Raw genomic sequence first — 22,443 nt, 5'->3', positions numbered from 1 at the left:
ATGAAGAAGCTGAACTATAATACTTGATGAAGTCCAGAGGACATGGTTACATTTTTAGAGAGGAGAGAGTTTAGAACAAAAGCAAAGTGGGGTGGCCGACAGCCAGGGATAGTTCCCAGGCGTTTGACCAGGGAAAGGCCCAAGGTTTCCAGCCGTTGAGTAAGCCACTAAGCAATAAAGGCATTTAAGACAGTAACACCTAACTACGACCAGTACACAGTGAATACACTAACAATTTCAAGTAGATAATGTAGAGTTTCGTTTTAACAAAAATATTGTTGGTGAAAATGTCTCTTCTTAATATAATGATAAGCAGCTCTCTGCGTGGTCAAGAAAAAAGTTGGTGAAAACGGAAAATGTTTTACCAGGCCTGTGAACACTGAATGGTTACATTTTTTCTGAATGGTTTCTTTTAGGAAGATAAGTTCTGAATGCTAAAAGTAAGACAATGAATAGCATGATAAAAACAAGAAATCGATCATAAAGATTTACAAGAAAAGAGATTTCCTCCTTTTGATAATATAAGAAAAGAACATAGTGATTAGATGAAGTACCTTATCATCTGCATTATCAATCCTAATGCCAGAAGAGTGTTCAGTATCATCATTTAAATCTTCTTCAACATCTTCACCACAACCATAGGAACCATCGTCTTCAGGGATGTCATTGTCTGTCGAATATTCCTTGTCAATGTCAGACTCAGTATAAGCATCTGAAGAGTACGAACCGTCTTCAATATCCTAAACATGTAAATGTTGGATTAAAATCCATAACAATGCAGTACAAATTCAAATGGAATGAGCTTCCAAAGAAGAGCATTTCCAGGGAAAAGCGGGTACATCAAATATCTGATCATATTCCTCAAGCATAATAATAACAATAGCTTGAGCATGGTTGGCAGCAGCAGCAGCTTGAAGCAACTGGAATGAACCATCCCCAGCCATATTGAATTCACTATCAATTTCACATTCACCAAGAAGAAGAGGACGAAGAAGAAGCGGTGCCATGCAAGCTGCCAAAGCAGACGGAGACATCCTATTTTCAGCTTTGTGTGATCCAACAATCTGCATCATTTTGAGAATCCTAAAAGAAAAGCAATGAGTCTCATGGATTTCTGTGATTATCAGTTTACCATACAGGCTAAAGGAAACTATTTAATATGCAAAAAAATCATGTACATATTCTTCAAGAATGAACATAGACAGTAGGGGTCATGACACCATGAACATTATCTGTGCAGTCTACAATTTGGTTGATAACGCATTGAAACAAACAATTGTAGGTAGATACCTCTGTAACAATTGACGATTTGGTTCTGGGAATACTTCATATATCACTCTATTCATAGCATCAAGTCTTCTTGTCTTGTCAGTTCCTGTACAACCGTTTGTTTTGATCAGTTTATTATTTTTAGCATAACACAATGTTTAGTGGGTAAGGTCTAAAGGGTTAAGCTGGTATTTTGGTATTTACCCCATGAAAAGCAGCTAAGCAACGAAAATCAAGATTGTGCAGGATGCTGAAACTGAAAATCAAGATTGTGCAGATTGCTGAAAAATTAAGTTCCAAGTCAGTCTTACGGTAAGCTCTAACCAGGGCAGTGCAACATGGTGCCGGAATTGGGGAAGATGGCATCTCTCGAAGAATGCACTGCAGCGAATTAGAATCAACGAACATTACTAAAAGAATAGAACCACAGTTTTTTCCTATTGTAGATCATAGTAAATGCTTGTCAAGTAAATACCTTAATACAGTCACCGATAACATGTGCATCCTCTTCTGGGGAGAACTCATTCTTCCCTACAAATTCATATTGAAATATGTGATTTGAAACACATAGCTAGCAAAAACAACTCTCGGGTTATCCAAACTTACATCCTCCCAAACTAGCTTCATGAAAATATGTATGGATATAATAAAAAAAATTAACTTAATAGAACTACATACAATAAGCTCTTGGTAAGACACCGAGAAGCGCCAAGCCTAGCTGTCTTTACTTAAAAAGTAAAATGGTCAAACTACAAGAAATCACCCTTTTCGTAATCCTGAACCCTGCGTTTGACTTCTTCAACATCAGCAGACTGACGGAGAATTCCTTCAACCTTGACACCTAGAAAGAGGTGGGTCCACTGTCATTGAACATCAACTTGGTAGATACATATAGAGTACTTCGATGTTATTGATGTTCACCAGGATATTTATTTCACTAATTCGTAACCACTGGAAATTCCAGGTACATTTGTGTATTGAATTATTTAAACATGGAAAAAGGATTTACCATAGTCTTCGATGAACTTTAAGGCCTTCTCCAGGAATGCTGTAGTGCCATCAGCATCGACAAGTGCAAATTCTGCTGGTCTGCCAATTACAGACTTATCCTCCACTGCAATGGATCGAATTTGTTTATTTGTATTCCAACTCCATGGTAAGATTCAGTTGTTCCCCATCAAATCACAATAAGAAAGAAATACGAAAACAGCTATTGCAAATATTGTACAGTCTCAAGCTCCATTGTGAGAAGTCTCTGATTTTAGTATGTCAGCAAATATATACTGCATTATCTGACATCTGATGCAGATTTTCATTTTTTTTATGTCACCTGTATTATTATGTATACATGGTAGCTTGGTGTGTGTATCCCATCTTGGTCCATGAGGCCCAAAATCTATTTCTATATACTCATGGATAATGGATGAATGGTGCACTTCTAGAAATCCTCTATTCTCTTTTCAACTCTTGAGATGACTGGATGCAGTGAGTTTGATGAAATATGTTAGACTACTGTTAGGGTTTGGTTAGGGTTTACCAGTATTTCCCTGATTAACCCTATTGTAATGGGATTAGGTCCACCTAAATCTTCTATTTAATACACTCCCAACCCTGGATTAGGGTTAGGGTTTCACACATTCCAACATGGTATCTAGCTAGGTCTCTCTCTCTCTTTCTTCCCTCCCTCTCACCCCAGCCGCCGGCCCTCCCACCCCATCTTCTTCCCGCCGCCAGTTCTCCCCCTCTGCCACACCAGTCGTCGGGCGCCACCACACCCGTCTCCCTCATGGCGGCCCCCTCCTCGCCTGCGGGTGACCTCCACCCTAACGACACGGGCGCGCTCGGCGTCAATGCTCTCCTTCCTGGCGTTCACGGCCTTGGCCCAGGCGCCTTCCTCCACGGCACCCACGGCACCGCCTCGGACCTCCCCAGCGCAGGCGTCCTCACCGACGCAGCCAACTCCGGCACGGGCTTGCTAACCGCAGCAGCAGCCGTCCTCCTTCCCGCAGCGCTCGGCACGGAGCCCACCACCACCACTGCGCCCTTTGGAGTCCTCTCCCCCGCTCGCCTCCCCACCACGTGACCGTCCGCGACCTCCCGCTCTCTGCAGCACGCGTGGAGAGTCCCCCTTCCCCGCTTCCCGTCCCATCGTCCTCCCATCAACCTTGTGGGCTCTCTCCGCTCCATCCGGCTCTATCACTTCCCCGATGGCGCTCCACCACCGATTGGAGACTCCTCCACTCTGGTTGCAGACCTCACCACCAACCAGGCTGTTTTGGCTGCCACTCGGGACCGTGAATAGGCTGCAGCCTTCGCCTGGGTGCACGAGCGCATCGTGGGCACCGCTTTGACCTCTCAGATGGTTGAAGCTCAGCGCCTCATTCTTGGTCGCGTCAATACGCCCCTCTCCGTTGGCCAAGTGGCCCACCCCACCTCTAGGCTCGACACCTCCACCACCGTCGCTCTTCACGCTCAGACGACCGGTGTTTACAACACTCGGTCGCTGGTCTTTGTCGTGTTGGATCCAAAAGTCCCCCCACTACGCCCTCGCTGACCACATACTCGACAACGTCGTCTCCATCCTGGCACCAGATGGACAGTGTTGTCCTCTTGTGGCTCATCGACACCCTCACCGTCGAGCTTCAGGACATCGTCCACGAATGGGGGAGGCACCGCTCGCTAGTTGGGTCGCCCTAGAGGCCTAGTTCCTCGGCAACCAGGAGGTCCGGGCTCTCCACCTCGACGCCTCGTTCTGCATGTTATCCTAGGGGACCTCTCAGCTAGCGAGTACTGCCGTCGGAAGAAGGGCATGGTGGACTCCCTCCGTGATCTCGGCGAACTCATCCCCGACCGCACCCTCGTGTTGAACCTTCTGTTTGGTCTCAGCCCTCGCTACAACCACCTGAAGGCTCTGTTGGGCACTAATGGCGATCGTCAGCCATTAGTGCCAGAACCTGAAGGCACGTGCTGATCTCCGTAGACGGGGGCCCCTGTGCGCCCTCCTACCGCCCCCACCACCGGGGCCCCTCATCAGCCTCCCAGCACTAATGGCGGTCACCGGCCCCACAAGGGCACCACATGGGCGTTGGCTCCATCGAGCGTGGCAGCGTTCCAGCGTGGCAGTCGTTCTACAACCTCTGGACCGGGACCATCTCCATGTGGTCGGGCCCGGCCACGGGTACCCCCTCGCCGTGTCCTCGCCAGCTGGCTCGCCTGGCGACGCCACCCTAAGGCATTCCCCCTTCGACGACTTCGGCTCCGCCCCTTCTCCTGCCTCTAAAGACTGCTACCCTGACACCTTGGTCCCTACTAGCTAGAGGATCGGATTAGGCCTCCCTCGCTGCCGCCTTCGGCACTATGGCGCTGACTCTACCCCCCACCGACTGGGTGGTCGACTTCGGCGCCTCCTACCACACCGCCTCTACTGCGGGCACGTTATCCCTCTCCCATCCCACACATCCCTCCCACCCTTCCTCCATCGTTGTATAGAACGGTTCCACCCTCATTGTCACCTCAGTAGGTGATTTGGTTCTTCTAGGATCGTTCTACCTTAACGACATTCTCGTAGCCCCTCACATCATTCAAAATCTTGTTTCTGTTTGTCGGTTCACCACAGACAACTCCTATTCCATTGAGTTTGACTTGTTTAGTTTGTATGTGAAGGATCTAGCCACCAGGACCCTTCTCGCCTGATGTGACAGCTCAGGAACACTCTACACGCTCCGACCATCCACCTCCTCCACCGGCACATCCTCCCCGCATGCTCTGGCTTCCACCACCTACTCCACCACTTGGCATTGTTGTTTCGACCATTCGGGACCCAACGTCATGACCAAGCTCACTAGTAGTTCAAAGATATCTTGTAGCAAGGGCCATTTTGAGAGTCTTTGTCATGCATGTCAGCTAGGCCACCATGCTCATATCCCTTTTGCTACTTTTACTTCTAGGGCTGAGCAGGCTTATGGTCTTGTTCATTGTGATCTCTAGACATCTCATGTATTCAGTCTTGCTGGCTATAAATACTACTTGGTGATTTTGGATGATTTTTCTAATTTTCTCTAGACTTTTCCCCTGCGATTAAAGTCCGACATATTTCACACCCTCTCGCACTTCTTCACCAGGGTCTCCACCCAGTTTCGTCGCCAGGTTCGTGCTCTCCAGTGTGACAACGGTCGCGAGTTCGACAACTCCGCCTCTCGCTCTTTCTTTTTCCAACGGTGTTCAGTTGCGGCTCTCGTCTCCCTACCTCTGCTCAGAACGGTCGGGTCGAACACATTATTCGCACCACTACCAACATGATCTGTTGCCTTCTCTTTGAGGCGTCTCTTTCTGCCACTTATTGGGTGGAGGCCCTGAACACTGCTACTCATCACCTCAACCGCCTTCCCTCCAAGGTGGTCAGTCACCCCACTTCACTCTGTATGGCACAACCCCCTCCTATTCTCATGTTTGAGTCTTTGGTTGTGCCTGCTATCCCAACACCTCCACCACTGCTCCTCACAAGCTCTCCCCCACTCCACTCGTTGTCTTTTCCTCGGTTACTCCCCTGACCCCAAGAGTACCGATGCCTTGACCTCCTCACCGACCACATCATCAGCTCCCGTCATATCATTTCGATGAGGATGTCTTTCGTCTTGTTGGCTCCTCCCCGCCTTCCAACCTTGACACTCTCCTCAATTTTGATCCCATTGTTGTACCCTCACCCCTCCCACATGCAGCCCCGTCGACCCCACTCGTGCCACGCACGGCCTTGCCGACTTCACCTTGCGTGGCCCCGCCGCCTACGGCCCACACGACACACTTCATCGACCCACCCTCGTCTACCACCGTCGTGGGCGAACCGATCCCCCAGCCCCACGCTCCGTCAGGCCACGCCTCGACTAGCTCTCGTGTCGAGCTACCGATGCACCATCCGATTGCCATCCACCGTGACCCTGGCCACATCCACCTAATGGTGATGCGCCATTCGGCCGATGTTCTCCACCCTGTCGATCAACACGTGCTCACAGCCGACGCTGCTTCGGCTCCCTCACCTGTCCCTTCCTCCGTTCGTGTTGCCCTCGCCGATCCCCACTGGTGTCGCGCTATGGACGAGTATGCGGCCCTACTGGACAACCACACTTGGGATATGATGTTGTGTCCACCAGGAACCAACGTGGTTACCGGGAAGCAGATTTTCCGCCATAAGCTCACCTCTGATGGCTCGCTCGATCACTACAAGGCATGTTGGGTCCTTCGGGGTTTCACTCAACATCCTGGAGTGGACTACGACGAGACATTCGACCCACTCGTCAAGTTCGCCACAGTTCAGGTCGTCCTCTCACTCTCTTTCAGGATTGGGCGGTGCACCAGCTGGACGTCAAAAATGCCTTCTTCATAGCACTCTGACCGAGACGGTGTATTGCAACAAGCCCACCGACTTCGTCGACTCCGCTCGCCCGAATTTGGTCTGCAGGCTGAATCGCTCTCTGTATGGCCTCAAGCAGGAACCGAGGGCTTGGTACAGTCGCTTCGTCTCCTACTTGATCTCCTTTGGATTCATCGAGACCAAGTCAGACCATCGGCATGACGATGACATCGTCTACCTCCTCTACATCGACGACATCATGCTCACGTCGTCTAGTGTCGCCCTGCTCCATCGCATGATCGCCGCCCTTCCTCGCTAGTTCGCGATGAAGGACCTAGGTCCTCTCCACCACTTCCTCGGGGTCGTCATGGAGCGACGGCCCCGAGGCCTTCACCAGCGTCAGTACGACCTCGACATTATGGAGCGGGCTAGCATGACCGACTGCAAGCCCTGCTCCACGCCTGTCGACTCAGGTGAAGCTCTCCGACGACGACGGGCCCCCGGTGAGCGACGTGACAACCTACCGGAGCCTCACCGGCCCGGGGCCCTCTAGTACCTCACATTCTCCCGACATCGCCTACGTCGTTTAGTAGGTGTTTCTTCACATGCACACCCCGCGGGAGCCCCACCTCACCGCTCTCAAGCGGATTCTTCGCTACCTTCACGGCTCCATCGACTTCAGCCTTCTACTTTGACCCTCCCTGACTGATGAGTTGGTGGTCTACATCGATGCCGACTGGGCTGGATGCCCTAACATGCACCAGTCCATATCCGACCACACTATGTTTCTGGGCGCCAACCTCGTTTCCTGGGCCTCGAAGCGGCAACGCGTCATCTCCCGCTCCAGCGCTGAGGCCGAGTATCGTGTTGTGGCCAATAGCGTTGTCGAGGCCTCCTGGCTCCGCCACCTTCAGGAGCTCCACAACCCCCTCGAGCGCTCCACCCTCGTCTACTGCGTTAACATCAACGCGGTCTACCTCTCCACTAATCTCGTGCATCATCAGCGCACGAAGCACGCGGAGATCGACCTTCACTTCGTTCGCCAACGTGTCGCCGTCAATGATGTTCGTGTTCTCCGCTTCCCGACCACTTCGCAGTTTGTCGACATCTTCACCAAGGGGCTTCCGTCCAGTGTATTCACCGAGTTCCGATCCAGTCTCAATATCTGTACAAGATAGAGTTGTGATTGCGGGAGGTGTTAGACTACTGTTAGGGTTTGGTTAGGGTTTACTTGTGTTTCCCTGATTACCCCTATTGTAATGGGCTTTCGTCCACCTAACTCTTCTATTTAGGGTTGTTTGGTTCAACTTTCTCAACCAGATTCACTGACAAAAATCTAAAATCTCAACCAAACGAGTAAAATAGCAGAATAGATTTATGAAAATCTATAGATCCCTCTAATTCAATTCAGAATCACCTCTTACCCTAGATTTTCTAGATCCTTGTCATACATGTTACAAGCTATCATGCTCTTATAGAATCTATGTTGATAGTTGTTTCAACCATTTTTTTAATTTTTTCATAATTGTTAGTTCAGATCAACTTTCTCACAACTCATATAGGTAGAATCAGATTTTCAGGAATCTACAGCTGAACCAAACAGACCCTTAATACACTCCCAACCCAAGATTAGAGTTAGGGTTTCACACATTCCAACAAAATATGTAAGGTACTTCATGTATATTGATTAACAAATGATTGTCCAAGCCCCTGTAGGGTGCATGCAACTTGATTAAGTTAGTGTCCTAGAAAACTCTGGTTTCTAAGTACAAGCACTACTGTTATAATAAAAGTGAATTGTTCATCTCTCTCTATCACGGGTTGAATTAGTTGGTGTACGCAACTTAATATGGTATCAAAGCTAGAGGTCTCGAATTTGAATCCTGTTAGCGCAATTAAATTAAATAATTGTTGCACACTCCTATTCCACGTCCTCGACGTGAGGGTGTGTTAGAACACAAGTGAATTGTCCACTTCTCTCCATCAGCTTAAACTTTTGGGTTGAATTGTTTGGTACATGCAGCTTAGTACATACAAACCAATTTGAATAAAGAATTGGAATGTTTATCTGGCATAGTCATTTTTCGCAATATAAGTCATTTTCATTCAGGCCTTACATAACTTCGAAATCAAGAACACATTAAGGACATGTAAAACAAAGGTAGCTGAACACAAATTGGAATGGTATCACCATACTTTTACATGCACAGCTATCAAAATGAAAAAGACAGGAATCAATAGCTGTTTTTTGGAACAAACAGGAGAGTTGTGTGTCATTTCATTAAGAAAGGAGATAGAGTACAAAGGGAGAGGACCAAGAGCTATCAATTTTTGTTAGGAATTGATATGTCAATTGAGATTTTGAGTAACTTATTGTTTCCCCAAAAAGTCAAATATCTTTTGGTCTAGAAATTTAAAAAAACTCGACCTGCGTGTGTAAGACAGCCCCCGAGCGTTATATTAAGAAGAAGACCTTCTCATGCAGGTCGAGAAAACCCCCTGAAACCCTGCCCCACCCATACACAGTGGCATCGTAGCCTAACCCCCGAAACTCTGCCTCACCCATACACAGTGGCATCGTAGCCTATGTGAGAAACGACCACGGCCGAGATCGGGCCTTAGACCTGTGCTTTGGCATGGGACAGACTAGGGGATTTTTTCAACCACAGCCTGAAATTTTCTCCCACAGGGAGTCGAACACAGGACCTGAGGAGTGCTACTCAAACCACCTAATCAACTCAGTTAGAGGCCCTTTCGCTTAGGGGTGGGCGTTCGGGTTACCCGAAAATTTTGGGTCGGGTAATTCGGGTATTTAAAATTTTGGGTTTTGAGAATCGATACCCGAAATTACAACGGGTTTTACAATACCCGAAAATTCGGGTACCCGAAATTTCAGGTTCGGGTTCGGGTATTCCCGAACTACCCGAACTATTGTGTTGGCTTCATAAAAACACATACACCCTATTAAATTAGTATAAAAATATAGTTTGAATAATCATATACATGGACATATAAAACACAAGCAATCTACAATCACAAGTTATGCACACTTACACATAATTATAGATGTACAAATTAATAATTAAACATGACATGAGTACATGACACATGAAAGTTCGGGTATTTCGGGTACCCGATTGTGATACCCGAATTACCCGAAATAAAATCGGGTTTTGCAAATTGCTACCCGAAATTCCCGAACAAAATTATGACTTATTAGTGTCGAAGTGTATAAGTGGATTGTCTACCTTCTCCTAATATCTTAAGCTTTTGGATTGAACTGGTTAGTGCGTCCACTGTAACATGGTATCAGAACTAGAGGTCTCGAGTTCGAATCCTGGCAGAGGCTTAATTTGTGCATTCGCCCTTTTATTTCCATGTTTGCGCATTTCTCTCTGGCTGCACGTGAGTGGGGGTGTTGAAGTGTATAAGTAGATTGTCTACCTTCTCCTAATAGTTTAAGCTTTTGGGTTGAACTGGTTAGTGCGGCCACTCTAACAATTAGTAAGTAAAAGAGAGCCACGCATGCAACCTATGAGAAAGTAAACATAGCTTACATTGTTCAACAGCAGCTTCAACAGGTTCTGTTATATCAGTGCTGACTGCCAGATGTTGCCCCGCTGTATTCGCAACACTGGGTGCCTGAGCCAGAGCATTCTCCAATGCACTTCTCCATTCATTTAGGTCCTCTATAGTTTCTGCCTGCTTGATGAAAAATCACACCATTAAATCCCTAGATGATACCATGAGCCTTATTAATTATTGTTGGACACCCACATTGCAACCCCAATCCTACTGACGCACCTGTTGCCCCACTAGTCAGTAGTCACTGCAGCAGTAACATCGTTACACACTCCCAAATGCCAACCCTCCTATAGTAACTAAGAAACTGAACCGCGGTACACAACCAACCTTAAGGGTAAAAGTGCGTCCATCACGGCCATCAGGAAAGATGACTGTTATAACTTTCCTTTCTTCTTTGACTATCATACTGAAACATTGCACAAGGCATAAGTTTACAAGATATTATTGAAGGAGATTTATACTTCAACAAATATCAGCATTAAATTCACACCTTGCACTGTTATTCAAGTCAATTCCACCAAGTGTAACAATTGGTTCACTTCCTCTGGGAGGGGGGACACTCTGCAAATAAATCAGAAAATTGGGGGTAATTGCAATGTTTGTACATAACCTAACATTTCAGTTTGAATAAATTACTGAGCCAAATCCATAGAAAATTTCACCAGTTTTTTTATGTGGCTGCAATCATGTTTACCTCTTGAAAATGGTTATATGGACATCCATTAGTAGAATTGTCATTTTGTTTTTTTCACACAGAACCAAACTATAGTACCACTTCACTTATAGTTATAGGTTCATTCAGCTTTCCTGTACACTATGTAGGTATAGTGAATAATGATACAGTGACCTAGATCAAATCTGGATCCTAGTTTGTAGTTTATCTGTGACGGTGCTAACAGTAGTATAACTTGCTTTACTTGATTACAGCTCAGGTACATCTAAGCAAGCAGATAGGGATACTGAGCAACACAAACTCCTTGTTAAAAACATTCTGTAGAGTTTAGGTGTAGCTGCTAAGAGTTGGATTCATATAATTACTCTTCCTCAAAACTATTTTGTGGACTTTGTATACCAAGTTTCATAAGGCTAACAAAACATCAGAACAGAACAGGTCAAACAAGATCTGATTGTGGGAATTGAAGTGCTCAATGTATTGCATAGAGAAGGGGTTACAATATATAGACTTAACCCTAACCCTAATGGGCCAGCATCCCAACAGTGGTGCCGGCCCCCACACACACGGTCTAACATCCCCTCTTAGTCGCAACGGGGGCACCGCACACGATGAGACTGGAGTAGAAGCCAAAGGTAGGAGCCGACGGGCTCAAATCCCCCGCAGTAGCAGCGTCGTGAGGGTGCGAATGTTGCGGCTGGAGTACAGACCGGTGTGGACTTCGAGAAGACGATAGCCCCTGGATGCTGAGGTAGCCGAAGTCAAGGTGGTTGTGGTCAGGAGACAGGCAGCAGTAGCCTGTTCTTCGAGAGGGGTCGACGTTCGAGCATCAACGGTCGGCAAGGTGACACAACAAAAGAGCACCAGCAGGCCGACCTTCTTGCTTCTTCGATTGTCCTAATGTCGAGGAGCCCCGCCAGGGAGGCCGGCGGCAGCGCACGCGTCTGCGCAGGTCATGGTGGCCACGCCCGCAGAAGAATAGATGGGGTAACGGCGGACCCGGCCGGGAAGGCCACGACAGCGACGAATCCAGCCTGGAAGACGGCGATCCGGCCAAAGGGACAACGAATATAGCCGGGAAGGTCGCAAAAATGGTGAATCTGGCTGGGAAAGCCGCGGCAGCGATGAATCCAGCGAAGGCAGGGAAGGGGAAGAGCGACGGGGGTGGATCCAGTCAGGCAGGGGCCTTTGTCAGGCCTAGCAAGGGGTGTCGACGCCAGGGACAAAAAAAAGCTCGAAAGGTTAGCGTTGTTCGGTGTCAGCACGGGCAATTAGGAGGTTGCCAGCACCATGACGAGCCGCTGCAACGGATCTGGGCCCGCGAGCAGCGTCGTGGCCGAATCTGGGTAGGTCGCGGGTTGCAGGGGCAGCCACGCCGCCGAGGTGCACGGGAGAGGCGGCTCAAGATGGCGGTTGCGCTTAGGGCGAGCCCGAGCGGTGCCCTAGAGGCTTGAGCGCTACGCCGGGGAAGATGGTCGCGTGGAGGAGCGGCCGCCGGCGATGACAGGGGACGGAGCCGCCGTGGGGAAGCACGGGGGCAGAAGGAGCTGGAGGAGGGGCCGCCGCACCAGCTGCTCCAGGCTGGGGACGAACGGTGAAGAGGGGGAGAGAGCCCATGGCGACCAGGACGGCGGGGCGGAGACCCGCGCCCGTGCCTAGATGGGGAAGGTTGGTCACGCCCGCGGCTAGGCAGGCGGCAGCGTTGGCGGTCTGAGAAGGGGAGGGGCGGCATCGGCCGCCATGAGGGCCACCGGCGGCGGATCTGGGCCGGCTGCTGGACCCGCATGCGCGTTGTCGTGACTGCCACTGCCGTGGGGGAGCCATGGCCATCTGCCGGCGGCAGGCGCGCCGGGGGCTGCGTCGGCGAGCAGGAGGAGGGAGCCGACGCGGTGGAGCGGGTGTGGGGCCGTGCCCACACCGGCGTTGGGGAGGGAGGGCGCCGCCACCATCGCGGGAGGTGGGGCGGACGAGATAGCTGTGTAAGGGGGACCGCCGTGCACGGCGGCTAGCGGAGGAGGTAGGGGGCGGGGCGGAGGATCGCGCCCGCGCCGCGAGCAGGGAAGGCGGGGGAGGCCAGGGTCACGCCCGCCAGAGGCCGACGGCGGAGGTTGGGGGCGGGGAGTAGAGGAGAGGGGGCCAGCGGCTAGGATGTGGCCGCCCCGGGAGGGAAGGATGAGCCTCCCGGGGCGGCGGGGCGGAAGCCGGTAGCGGTTGTACCTGGGCAGAGATGGGGTGGCAGCTGTGGGGGTGGGAGGGAGGAAACCCTATGTGGGAAACCTTAATCTGATACCATGTGGGAATTGTAGTGCTCAATGTATTGCATAGAGAAGGGGTTACAATATATAGACTTAACCCTAACCCGAATAGGCCGACAGCCCAGCGATGGTGCTGGCCCACACACACACACGGTCTAACACTGATCAGTGTGTGAGGGCCCATTGGGTATATGATGGGGTACAGTTTGTAGCTTCCCCAGCTGGCATCCTACTCCTAGTTGAACTGTGTATCATATAGTACAGGTATCAAAGTGTCTAACCTCACTAGATAAAGGTATCTCATCACCTAATGTCTTCTTTCAGAATATACTTCACCTCAGAGTGTGCTTTATTACAATAAAAATTATTCTAGTCCAAACAACAAGTTAAATTATTCAGAGCATTGTAACTGAAGCAAAGAGACACAAAGTACATTTTCTACAAAATAGTATTAGAATAATTAGTTAAAGAAAAGGAACTGTATATAAGGAACGATAGCATTTCATCTTACAGGATCGCTCCTGAAGAACACTAATGATGTCCTTGTAAGAATAAACCACCGTTTTTTCCATACTGTCCATCCAATCCCTGTAAGGTATCCAATTTAATAAAATGGGAAGTGTAGAACAGACAGAAATATGTAAAACTTCATATTGAAACAGAAGTGGTCAAATGTAAGATGACAGAATGAAGCAACCAAGCTTCTATAAAAGGTTCCACATTAAAAAGGACCAGGTGAAAGCAAAAATATCCCGAGCCACCTCATTAAACTGCAAAGATAACCTCCCCTGCTAAATGTGATTAAAATATAGAAAATTCTTGTTGTTCTATGTTGGCCTGTTGGGCTAAGTATAGGTGTAAGCAACGCAGACAACTATCATATAAATGTTCTGATATGGGTGTTCCCGATTATAGGAACGAGTTCCCGGCCGCAGCCCAGATCGAGTAGGCTGGGGCGGCACCGGAAGGGCTCGCCGACGACCTATGGTAATGGTTGGCGGAACCACCGGCCATTTATCGTCGGCGATGCCTGATGCTGGATTTGTGGAACAAGAAAGTCCCTTTTCTCTCTGTTGTCTCCCCCTCTTTTATTCCAATACTTTTCCCTAAACATAGAAACTAGGGAGCAGTATAATGCTTAGCAGTTTTCCTGCTGGTAGTCGTTTTTGGTCGGGTTGTTACCTTGTGTGTGTGTGGTGCGTTGTGTTATTGCCGGAGGGGTCTCGGCCTAGGGGCCTTTGTAATTAGGGGTTGACAAGTCTTGTCTCTCCTATGTTCTTTTTTTCTTCTTAATATAATGACACGCAGCTCTCCTGCGTTTGTTCAAAAAAAAATAAAGTAACTAATACTACCATTACAAAAATGAGGGATACTTGCTACCAAATAAGTCACAGCTGATTACTTTCCATAACCTGATGTTTCCTAAAATACACTCTATTCGGCTGGGCCATATCAATACTCCCCCCCTCGACAGCAAGCTTGTCCTCAAGCTTGAAATCTGGGTGTGCACGCCGGAATTCCAGGGCATCTTCCCACGTAGCCTCTTCAATATCCTGTCCTGTCCATTGGATCAAGAACTGGCGATGGCCTTGAATGAATCGCTGAGCCAATATGCTGTAAGGAACTGGCTGTGCAGATTCTGAAGAAGGATAGGAAACATCAGCAGGTAGATCTGGAGCCACGATTGGAGGAGTGCCTTTAAAGGGTTTCAACATGGAGACATGAAAAAATCATGAATTTTGGCCGTGGTTGGGAGAGCTAGGCGATATGCAACCTCGCGTCCTCGCCCACCTTGCTGACCACCAAATAAGGACCAAAAAATTTGGGCGCCAGCTTGTAATAGTGTCCCGGTCTCACTAAAAGTTGGTCATGGCTCTGAAGCTTCAACCAGACCCAATCACCCACCGCATAAGTGACCTCACGGTGATGAAGATCATAACGTTGTTTCATCCGGTTCTGGGCGGTCAACAAATGATGACGAGCTCGATTCAGTAAGGCATCACGATCCACCAACCTGCTATCAACTGCATCTACCAGAGTGGTGCCCTGGCTGTAAGGAACCAATGGAGGGGGTTTGCGACCATAGACTAATTCAAAAGGAGTCATCCGAAGTGCCGAATGATACGAGGAATTATAACAAAATTCCGCCCAAGGTAACCATTGAGCCCAAGTGGATGGTCGCTCAGTAGCTAAACAGCGAAGATACATCTCAATAGTACGATTCACCACCTCCGTCTGGCCGTCCGTCTGAGGGTGATATGAGGAAGAGGTGAGGAGTTGTGTGCCACAACGCTTAAAAAGATTTTGCCAGAAGGCGCTAGTGAACACTGGATCTCGATCGGAAACAATAGACTCGGACACCCCATGGAGCCTCACCACTTGGTCAAAGAAAATATCCGCAACTACAGATGCTGTAGCAAGCCTCTTGATAGCAATAAAATGACCATATTTGGATAAGCGATCCACCACGACCAACAGAGCTGACTTCCCTTCAGACTTTGGAAGTCCTACTACGAAATCCATTGATATATCTGCCCAAATGTGTTGCGGTATTGGTAATGGTTGCAGAAGACCAGCTGGTGCTAAGGTACTAGCTTTATGCTGCTGGCAAACAGCACACTGCTGAATGTATTGCTCCACCGACCCCCGCAGGTTTTCCCAGAAAAAGCTTTGCTTAATACGATGCAATGTTTTGTGCACTCCTTCATGGGTCACATTGTGGTAAGCAGCCACCACTTGGGAGCGAAGGGAAGAGGTTGCTGGAATGAACAACCGGTGTTTGCGAAAAACCAGACCCCCATGTGTGTACCAGATGTGTGCAGCGGTCGTCACTGAGTTGCTGGAATCAGACTCCTCCTGAGAACCCTGACCGCTAGCAATAAGCTGTGCACAACGCTGTTGAATGGCAGGATCCTTTCTCAACTCGGTTTCCCACCTCTCCCGGGATAACACTGTTGGAGCTGAAATAGCTGCAAAAGTACTCACTGGAGCATGGAGGCGAGATAGTGCATCGGCGACCACATTTGCCTAGCCTGGATTGTATTCCACAGAGAAGTCAAACCCCATCAGTTTGTTAAGCCAGTGCTGTTGCGGCGGAGTCACTAGAGCTTGATCCAGCAGGAATTTCAGACTGGCATGATCTGTGCGGACCACGAATGGGCGCCCCCATAAGTAAGGTCTCCAGTGCCGAATGGCCTTGGATAACCCAATTAATTCCCTCTCATAAGCTGCGAGTTTCACATGACGATCCGCCAGTTTCTGACTATAATAAGCCACTGGATGTCCTTCCTGTTGGAGCACGGCACCAATCCCTGTGCCAGAAGCATCACATTCCACCACAAAAGGAACAGCGAAGTCCGGAAGACGGAGGACTGGAGCCGTTTGAAGAGCTTGTTTCAAACGCTAAAAGGCAGCTGTAGCAGCTTCGGACAAGTGGAACTGTTGACGGCGAAGAAGAGTAGTGAGGGGTTCTGCAATCGAGGCATAATGATGAATAAAACGTCGGTAATACCCAGCCAACCCCAAAAAACTCTGGATATCTGCCACTGACATAGGAGTAGGCTAACGATCCACATCTTGAACTTTGTTCGGGTCTGCCTCTACTCCCTTGGCTGAAATAACATGGCCGAGATAACCCACTGTATCTTGAGCAAAGGCACACTTGGACTGTTTAAGGTACAGCTGATGATGACGAAGTTGAGCTAAAACTGAGGCAAGGTGTTGTAGATGATCCTCCCAGGATAGACTGTATACAAGAATATCATCGAAGAAGACCAATACAAATTTGCGAAGGAACTTAGAGAGCACCTCATTCATTAAGGTCTGGAAGGTAGAAGGAGCATTACTCCACACCGAGCAAGAGGGAAGGGGTTTCCCTTTTACTTCTTGCTTCCTTAGATTGATACATCTCCTTTCCTTGTATAGAGAAGCTTACTTAGATCCTAAGAAAATATCCTAAAAATCAATCTAACTTAGTTTTTTCCTTATCCTAACTAATCAAATCAATCTAACTTATTCTTTACTTATCCTAACAGCTCCACTTGCCATAACACTACTCCACTCCTTCAAGACAGCTCGTCCTCAAGCTGTGCTGGTGGTCATGGCGGCAGATGTCGATGTTCCCATGACGACGGAGTGACATGTGTACAACCACTTGAATGCCATGGCGTAGTCTGGCAGGTGTCGAGATCTAGGAGTGGTCACAACAAACAGTGAATATGCCCTCGAGGTGTCCTAGAGGGTGGAAGAGTTGCTGGCCCATGCCACATCGAGAAGTCCACATCCCACATCGGGAAGTCCCCAATGACGAGGTGTCCTAGAGGGTGGAAGAGTTGCCTCGTGGGGCAGAAGAGGAGTTAGCCGCGACGACGGGGGCAAATGTTGTAGGGATCGGTGCAAGAAGTGCCCTAACAACCGACGCACGAAGTGCCCTAGGGTCAGAACATATGCCCTAGAGGCCAAACCAGATGCCCCGGAGCCCGAGACGCCGAGGGCCGACACAAGAAGTGCCCCAAGGACCGAGGCGCCTAGACCGACACACGAAGTGCCCCAGTCCCCAAGGGCCAAAACAGATGCCCTAGGGTCCGGAGCGCCAGGGGGCAACACAAGAAGTGCCTTGGGGGCGGAACAGGTGCCCCGACAAGTGAATGTTGCCCATGGAGGAACAGCTCTCAATAGTTGAGCCAGTTCAGGGGATCCTCCTTGCCATTGTAGGTGAAGGACGGGAACATCATTGTACCGTACCTCGTCGTCCCGTAGGGAAAGCCCTAGGGTATGGCGCCTGCCGATGAGGACGCCTAGTGGCTCTCCACGGTGGCCCGTGGCGAGAGGACAAATGGTGCACCTTGAGGTCGGTCAACTGCTAAATGATCTTGGAGAATGCCACCATCTGCCCTCAATGACATAACAAAGGCCCTCTCCGAGACCTTGAGATTGGTTAACTGCTGGACGCCAAGACCTTTGTTAATTTTTCTATTTTAATTTTTCTCTTCTCTCCTTTTCGCTCGCCCTCTTCTCTCCCACCCATCGAATCCGCCATCTCTCCCTCCCTCTGCTCAACACCGCCGACGCAGCTAACTCCACATCCAGCCCTGACCTGATATGTGGGCCCTCGTCTGCATCGAGGCCTCGCTCGATGGCGGCGTGGACCCATTCTTGGTTCGTGAACCACCAACCAGCCGAAGGCCTGGCTCGGTTAGATGTGGCACCCATGGTCCAAGTCCAAGCTCGCTTGCAGTGCTACACCCGCATGGTCAACCTAACCACAACGTCCATGATGGATCCACTGCGGCGCCCACGGTCGTCCTTGCCTCACCCCCTATAGCGGTGTTTCGTCAATGGCGGCCCCAATTGTAGTGTTCGCAGCTTCCCTGCTCATAGTGCTCGTAGTGGCCTTGCCAGCGATACTCGTGATAGCCATGCTTGAAGATATAGAGGGAGGAAACGGGAGGAAAAAACATGGAATGGGTTGAGCCACATTTGGACTCAGATGAGATCCGAAACCAAGTTTAGGGAGCCAAAAACATTTTGAGAGTACAGAGACCTAGATAACACCCCTTGCCAAGTTCAAAGACCAGCTCTTAATTTTATTCGTGTTATCTACCTTTTATCTACAACCCACTCTAGTGGATGATATCCTATCATCGAAAAATCATGGCAATATAACAATACACATTGCAATGCGATTTGCCATGGTTCCAAACTTTGCATGATGAATATTCTGATACACATAAGATACTGAGATTGCTGCTATGACTTCTCAAGATATATGTTTCTGTCTTCTGTACTTGAAAGCTTGACCATTAGTAAATTTAGAAGCTAGAAGGTTATGTTGGTCTAATTTTAGACCATGAAGCATAATCATCATATGTCATATACATATGAAAATGTTACCGGTTACCACAAGTTAATGTACCAATGTGAAAAAAGAATTTATGTGTAGTATCAGCAGGAAATAATTACCTTTAGATGAGAGCAATAAATTTCCACTCTTAAGAACCTGCAGTAAAAGAATATGTGGATTCAGAATTAATAGTATTTATGCAGTTGCAGTTTTATACGGTATGACTAATGCTGGTTGAAGTGCAACTGAGACTTAGGAACAGTAAAACTGAAGTAACTGATGCATAGCTCTAAAGTGTATCAGTTGTATGTATATATATATATAATCTTATCAAGCTAATCCCTACTACAAGTCTATCTCAACATGCAAGCCATCAGTAGGAGATGATGTGGATACTTAGTGGGGGGTGAAGCCATCAACGCGGAATGGTGTGGCGTTCTGTGTTCCGCCATTCCTCGTTGAAGGTCATGTTTCCTCGTCGAAGGTCCCTAGTTGACCTCCGGGGAAAATGTTTTAACTGTTTCTCCTCTTCTCACCTCGCCGCAACCTGCTGCCGCCCTACTCGGTGCTTCAAATGTCTCAGGCTGGGCCGTCAGATGCTCCACCTTTAGTAAAGAAGAAGAGAAGGAGAAGACGACCGTTTGGCAGCGTCTGGGAAAGAAGAGTGTGCGGGTCCCGGTGTGGCAACGTCTGTTCTTGTTCAAGGAAGCTCTGCCGGCTGCAGGAGCAGGCTCAGGCCTCCAGAGCAAGAAGGTGTGGGCGCGGATCAACTCACCAAGGGAAGATATGAAGAAAGGGAATCTGCCCTTGATGGCAAATGAGGTAGTCGCTCAGAGAAGCACTTGCAACAAGAGAAAAAGGAGATCCAAGAAAGGAAAAGGTCTTATGGAGACTGGCCATGGCGCAAGACAAGTTTCTCCGGTTCCTTCAGATGAGGATGTCGCCACTCAGTCCCAGAAGTTGATCAGCTCGTCAGACTCCATACTGGCACTAAGACCTTCTTGCGTTATGGAATTCACCCCTGAGATGGCGAGGGAAGATGTATTACTTCGACGTGCCCTGCTTGTCACAATTGTTGGGACCCGACCTGAGGTGATGAGCGCTAAGGTGCTGGAGGAAGTCGCTCATAGTTTTGACGTCAACGTTCAAGCCATGTCAATTCATCACACCAGGCCAGAGGACTTCCTCCTGTTATTACCTGATGAAGAATCTGCATCTAAAGTGTTCAATGGTGGAAATATTCTCAGAGGGCCTCTTTTCAGTTTGTTGTTCAAACGTTAGTCAAGATTTGCACATGCTTCATCAACAATCATATCTAATATTGTGGATATTGAAATGCATGGGATTCCAGAGTGTTAGACAGTGTGTGTGAGAGTGTGTGGGCCGGCACCACTGTTGGGCTGCCGGCCCATTAGGGTTAGGGTTAGGGTTGAGTCCCTATAAATATGTGTACACCATCTCCTATCAAATAAAAACACACTTCATCTTTCTACATGGCTGCTGTTGTGGTGCTCGGTGTAGGAGCACGGCGGCCATGGGAGGTGCTGGCGGATCCGCCACCGGCGGCGCGGATCCAGGGAGAAGAGGGTCGTCCGCTTCCACGCGCACCCGCGCCGCGCGCCGTCGGAGCTGGGGGCTGCCGCGCCGAGGCTGGGCAGCCACGCCTGCGCCGAGCTGCGAGGGGCCGCGCCCGTGCACAGCCGCGCCAATGGAAGGGGCCGCCCCGGGAGGGAGGAGCCTCCCGGGGGCGGCGGCGGCTCAGGTGGGAGGCGGCTGCTCCTGGCGGCTGCTGCAGTGGGAAGGGAGAAAAACCCTAATCCTCCTCCCCATGGGCGCGTCCCCTGCAGGCGAGCAGCGGCTCCCATCTCCCAGCGGCCTCCATGGCCGAGCTCCCCTGGAGCAGGCGCTCTCCAGCCATGGCGCGGGCTCCATTTGTCTAGGGCCGCCGAAGCTCCTCCAGCCGCGCCCTCCCTGTTCCATGGCGTCCAAAGCTCCCTGTGCTCGGCGCCCTTCTTCCACCTCTGACTGCTCCTCTCTCCACCGAGCGCCCCTCCCCAACTCTCCTACACCCGAACCCCCTGCGCCGCCCAGGCCGCGCGCCCTGCAAGCGACCGAGCCGCTGCCCGCCGAGCCGCCCCGCGCGCACACCGCGCGATGCCGCGCCCAGGAGCCGCGCCCAGCGCCCGCGCGCAACCGAGCTCCCCGCGCGCCCGACGTCCACGGCAGCGCGCACGCCCGCGGCCTCTGCCGCTGCATCGACCGGCGCCCTGCACCAGCCTGGACGCGCGCGCCCTGACCAGGCCGAGCCGCAGCCGCCCAACACCGACCGCGCGGCCCCTCGCAGCTCGGCGCGGGCGTGACTGCCCGGCCTCCCTTGGTCGGCGTCCTCCTCTTCGCTGAGTACCCCGCACGTGCACCCTCCTCTTCGTTGTGTCCTCGCACGTGCTGTCCATGCTAACGCCTCAGCAGCGCCTCCCACTTCGAGCTTCTCCTGTCGCTGGTGCTGCGCAGGACCCCTTGTCAGGTCCGGCGCAGGCCCCTGCTCGGCTGGACCCGCCCCGTCGCCCTCCCCCTTCATCGCCGCCATCGTTGGTTCCGTCGCTGCCGCGGCCTTCCCGGCCGGATCCACGTTGTTGCGGCCTTCTCGGCTAGATCCGCCATCCCTTTGGCCGGATCGTCGTCTTCATGGCTGGATTCGTCGCTGCCGTGGCCTTCCCGGCCGGATCCACCGATACCCCTTCTACTCTGCAGCGGGCGCGGACACCCTGACCGGCGCAGACGCGTGCGCTGCCGTCGGCCTCCCTGGCGAGTCTCCTTGACGCCTGGTCGATCGAAGAAGCAGGAAGGTCGGCCTGCCGGTGCCCTTTTGTTGTGTCGCCCTGCCGATCGTTGACGCTCAAACGTCGACCCTCCCGAAGATCAGGCTTTTGCTGGCGTCTTCCGACCGCGACCACCTCGACTTCGGCTACCTCGGCATCTAGGGGCTATCGTCTTCTTGGAGCACACACCGGTCTCTACTCCAGCCGCAACATTCGCACCATCACGACGCTGCGACTGCGGGGGGATTTCAACCCGTCGGCTCCTACCTTCGGCCTCTACTCCAGTCTCATCGTGTGTGGTGCCCCTGTTGCGACTGCGGGGGGATGTTAGACAGTGTGTGTGAGAGAGTGTGTGGGCCGGCACCACTGTTGGGCTGCCGGCCCATTAGGGTTAGGGTTAGGGTTGAGTCCCTATAAATATGTGTACACCATCTCCTATCAAATAAAAACACACTTCATCTATCTACACAGAGCATGCCTGGTTCAGGTCAACTGCGGAATTTATACTGAAGGATTCGTGCTGCATTATTGAGGTTCATCCGGATACACTGCAGAAGAAGAGGTTATCGTCTTTTCTCGTGAGAGCTTGGTGTTTTGATTCAGGAAAATTGTGGCCTGATAGGGATCTTCACATTATTGAACCTGGGCTGAAT

The 22,443-nt window shown here is 50.3% G+C and overlaps 1 protein-coding gene across 4 annotated transcripts in view; it reads right to left on the bottom strand.

The window, feature by feature from the left end:
- Positions 1 to 22,443, bottom strand: part of LOC100217254 (uncharacterized) — a 60,120-nt gene that overhangs the window by 21,930 nt on the left and 15,747 nt on the right. For all 4 annotated transcript variants that reach the window (XR_004852417.1, XM_035962129.1, NM_001362447.1 and 1 more), the window contains exons 5-16: positions 19,091 to 19,127; positions 13,641 to 13,717; positions 10,692 to 10,762; positions 10,529 to 10,607; positions 10,174 to 10,318; positions 2,279 to 2,383; positions 2,033 to 2,110; positions 1,745 to 1,800; positions 1,581 to 1,650; positions 1,291 to 1,375; positions 840 to 1,083; positions 555 to 740 (exon numbers count right to left, since the gene is read on the bottom strand). Coding sequence is in view for 3 of the 4 variants with exons in the window: in XM_035962129.1 (XP_035818022.1) it covers positions 555 to 740; positions 840 to 1,083; positions 1,291 to 1,375; positions 1,581 to 1,650; positions 1,745 to 1,800; positions 2,033 to 2,110; positions 2,279 to 2,383; positions 10,174 to 10,318; positions 10,529 to 10,607; positions 10,692 to 10,762; positions 13,641 to 13,717; positions 19,091 to 19,127 (1,233 nt within the window). In the remaining variant the exon portion in view is untranslated. The remainder of the gene's footprint in view (positions 1 to 554; positions 741 to 839; positions 1,084 to 1,290; positions 1,376 to 1,580; positions 1,651 to 1,744; positions 1,801 to 2,032; positions 2,111 to 2,278; positions 2,384 to 10,173; positions 10,319 to 10,528; positions 10,608 to 10,691; positions 10,763 to 13,640; positions 13,718 to 19,090; positions 19,128 to 22,443) is intronic.

This window comes from Zea mays, chromosome 9 (genome assembly GCF_902167145.1).
Source record: "Zea mays cultivar B73 chromosome 9, Zm-B73-REFERENCE-NAM-5.0, whole genome shotgun sequence".
Lineage (NCBI taxonomy): Eukaryota > Viridiplantae > Streptophyta > Magnoliopsida > Poales > Poaceae > Zea > Zea mays.
Note: the sequence above shows the minus strand (reverse complement) of the source record. Positions and strands in the feature narration are given on the sequence as shown.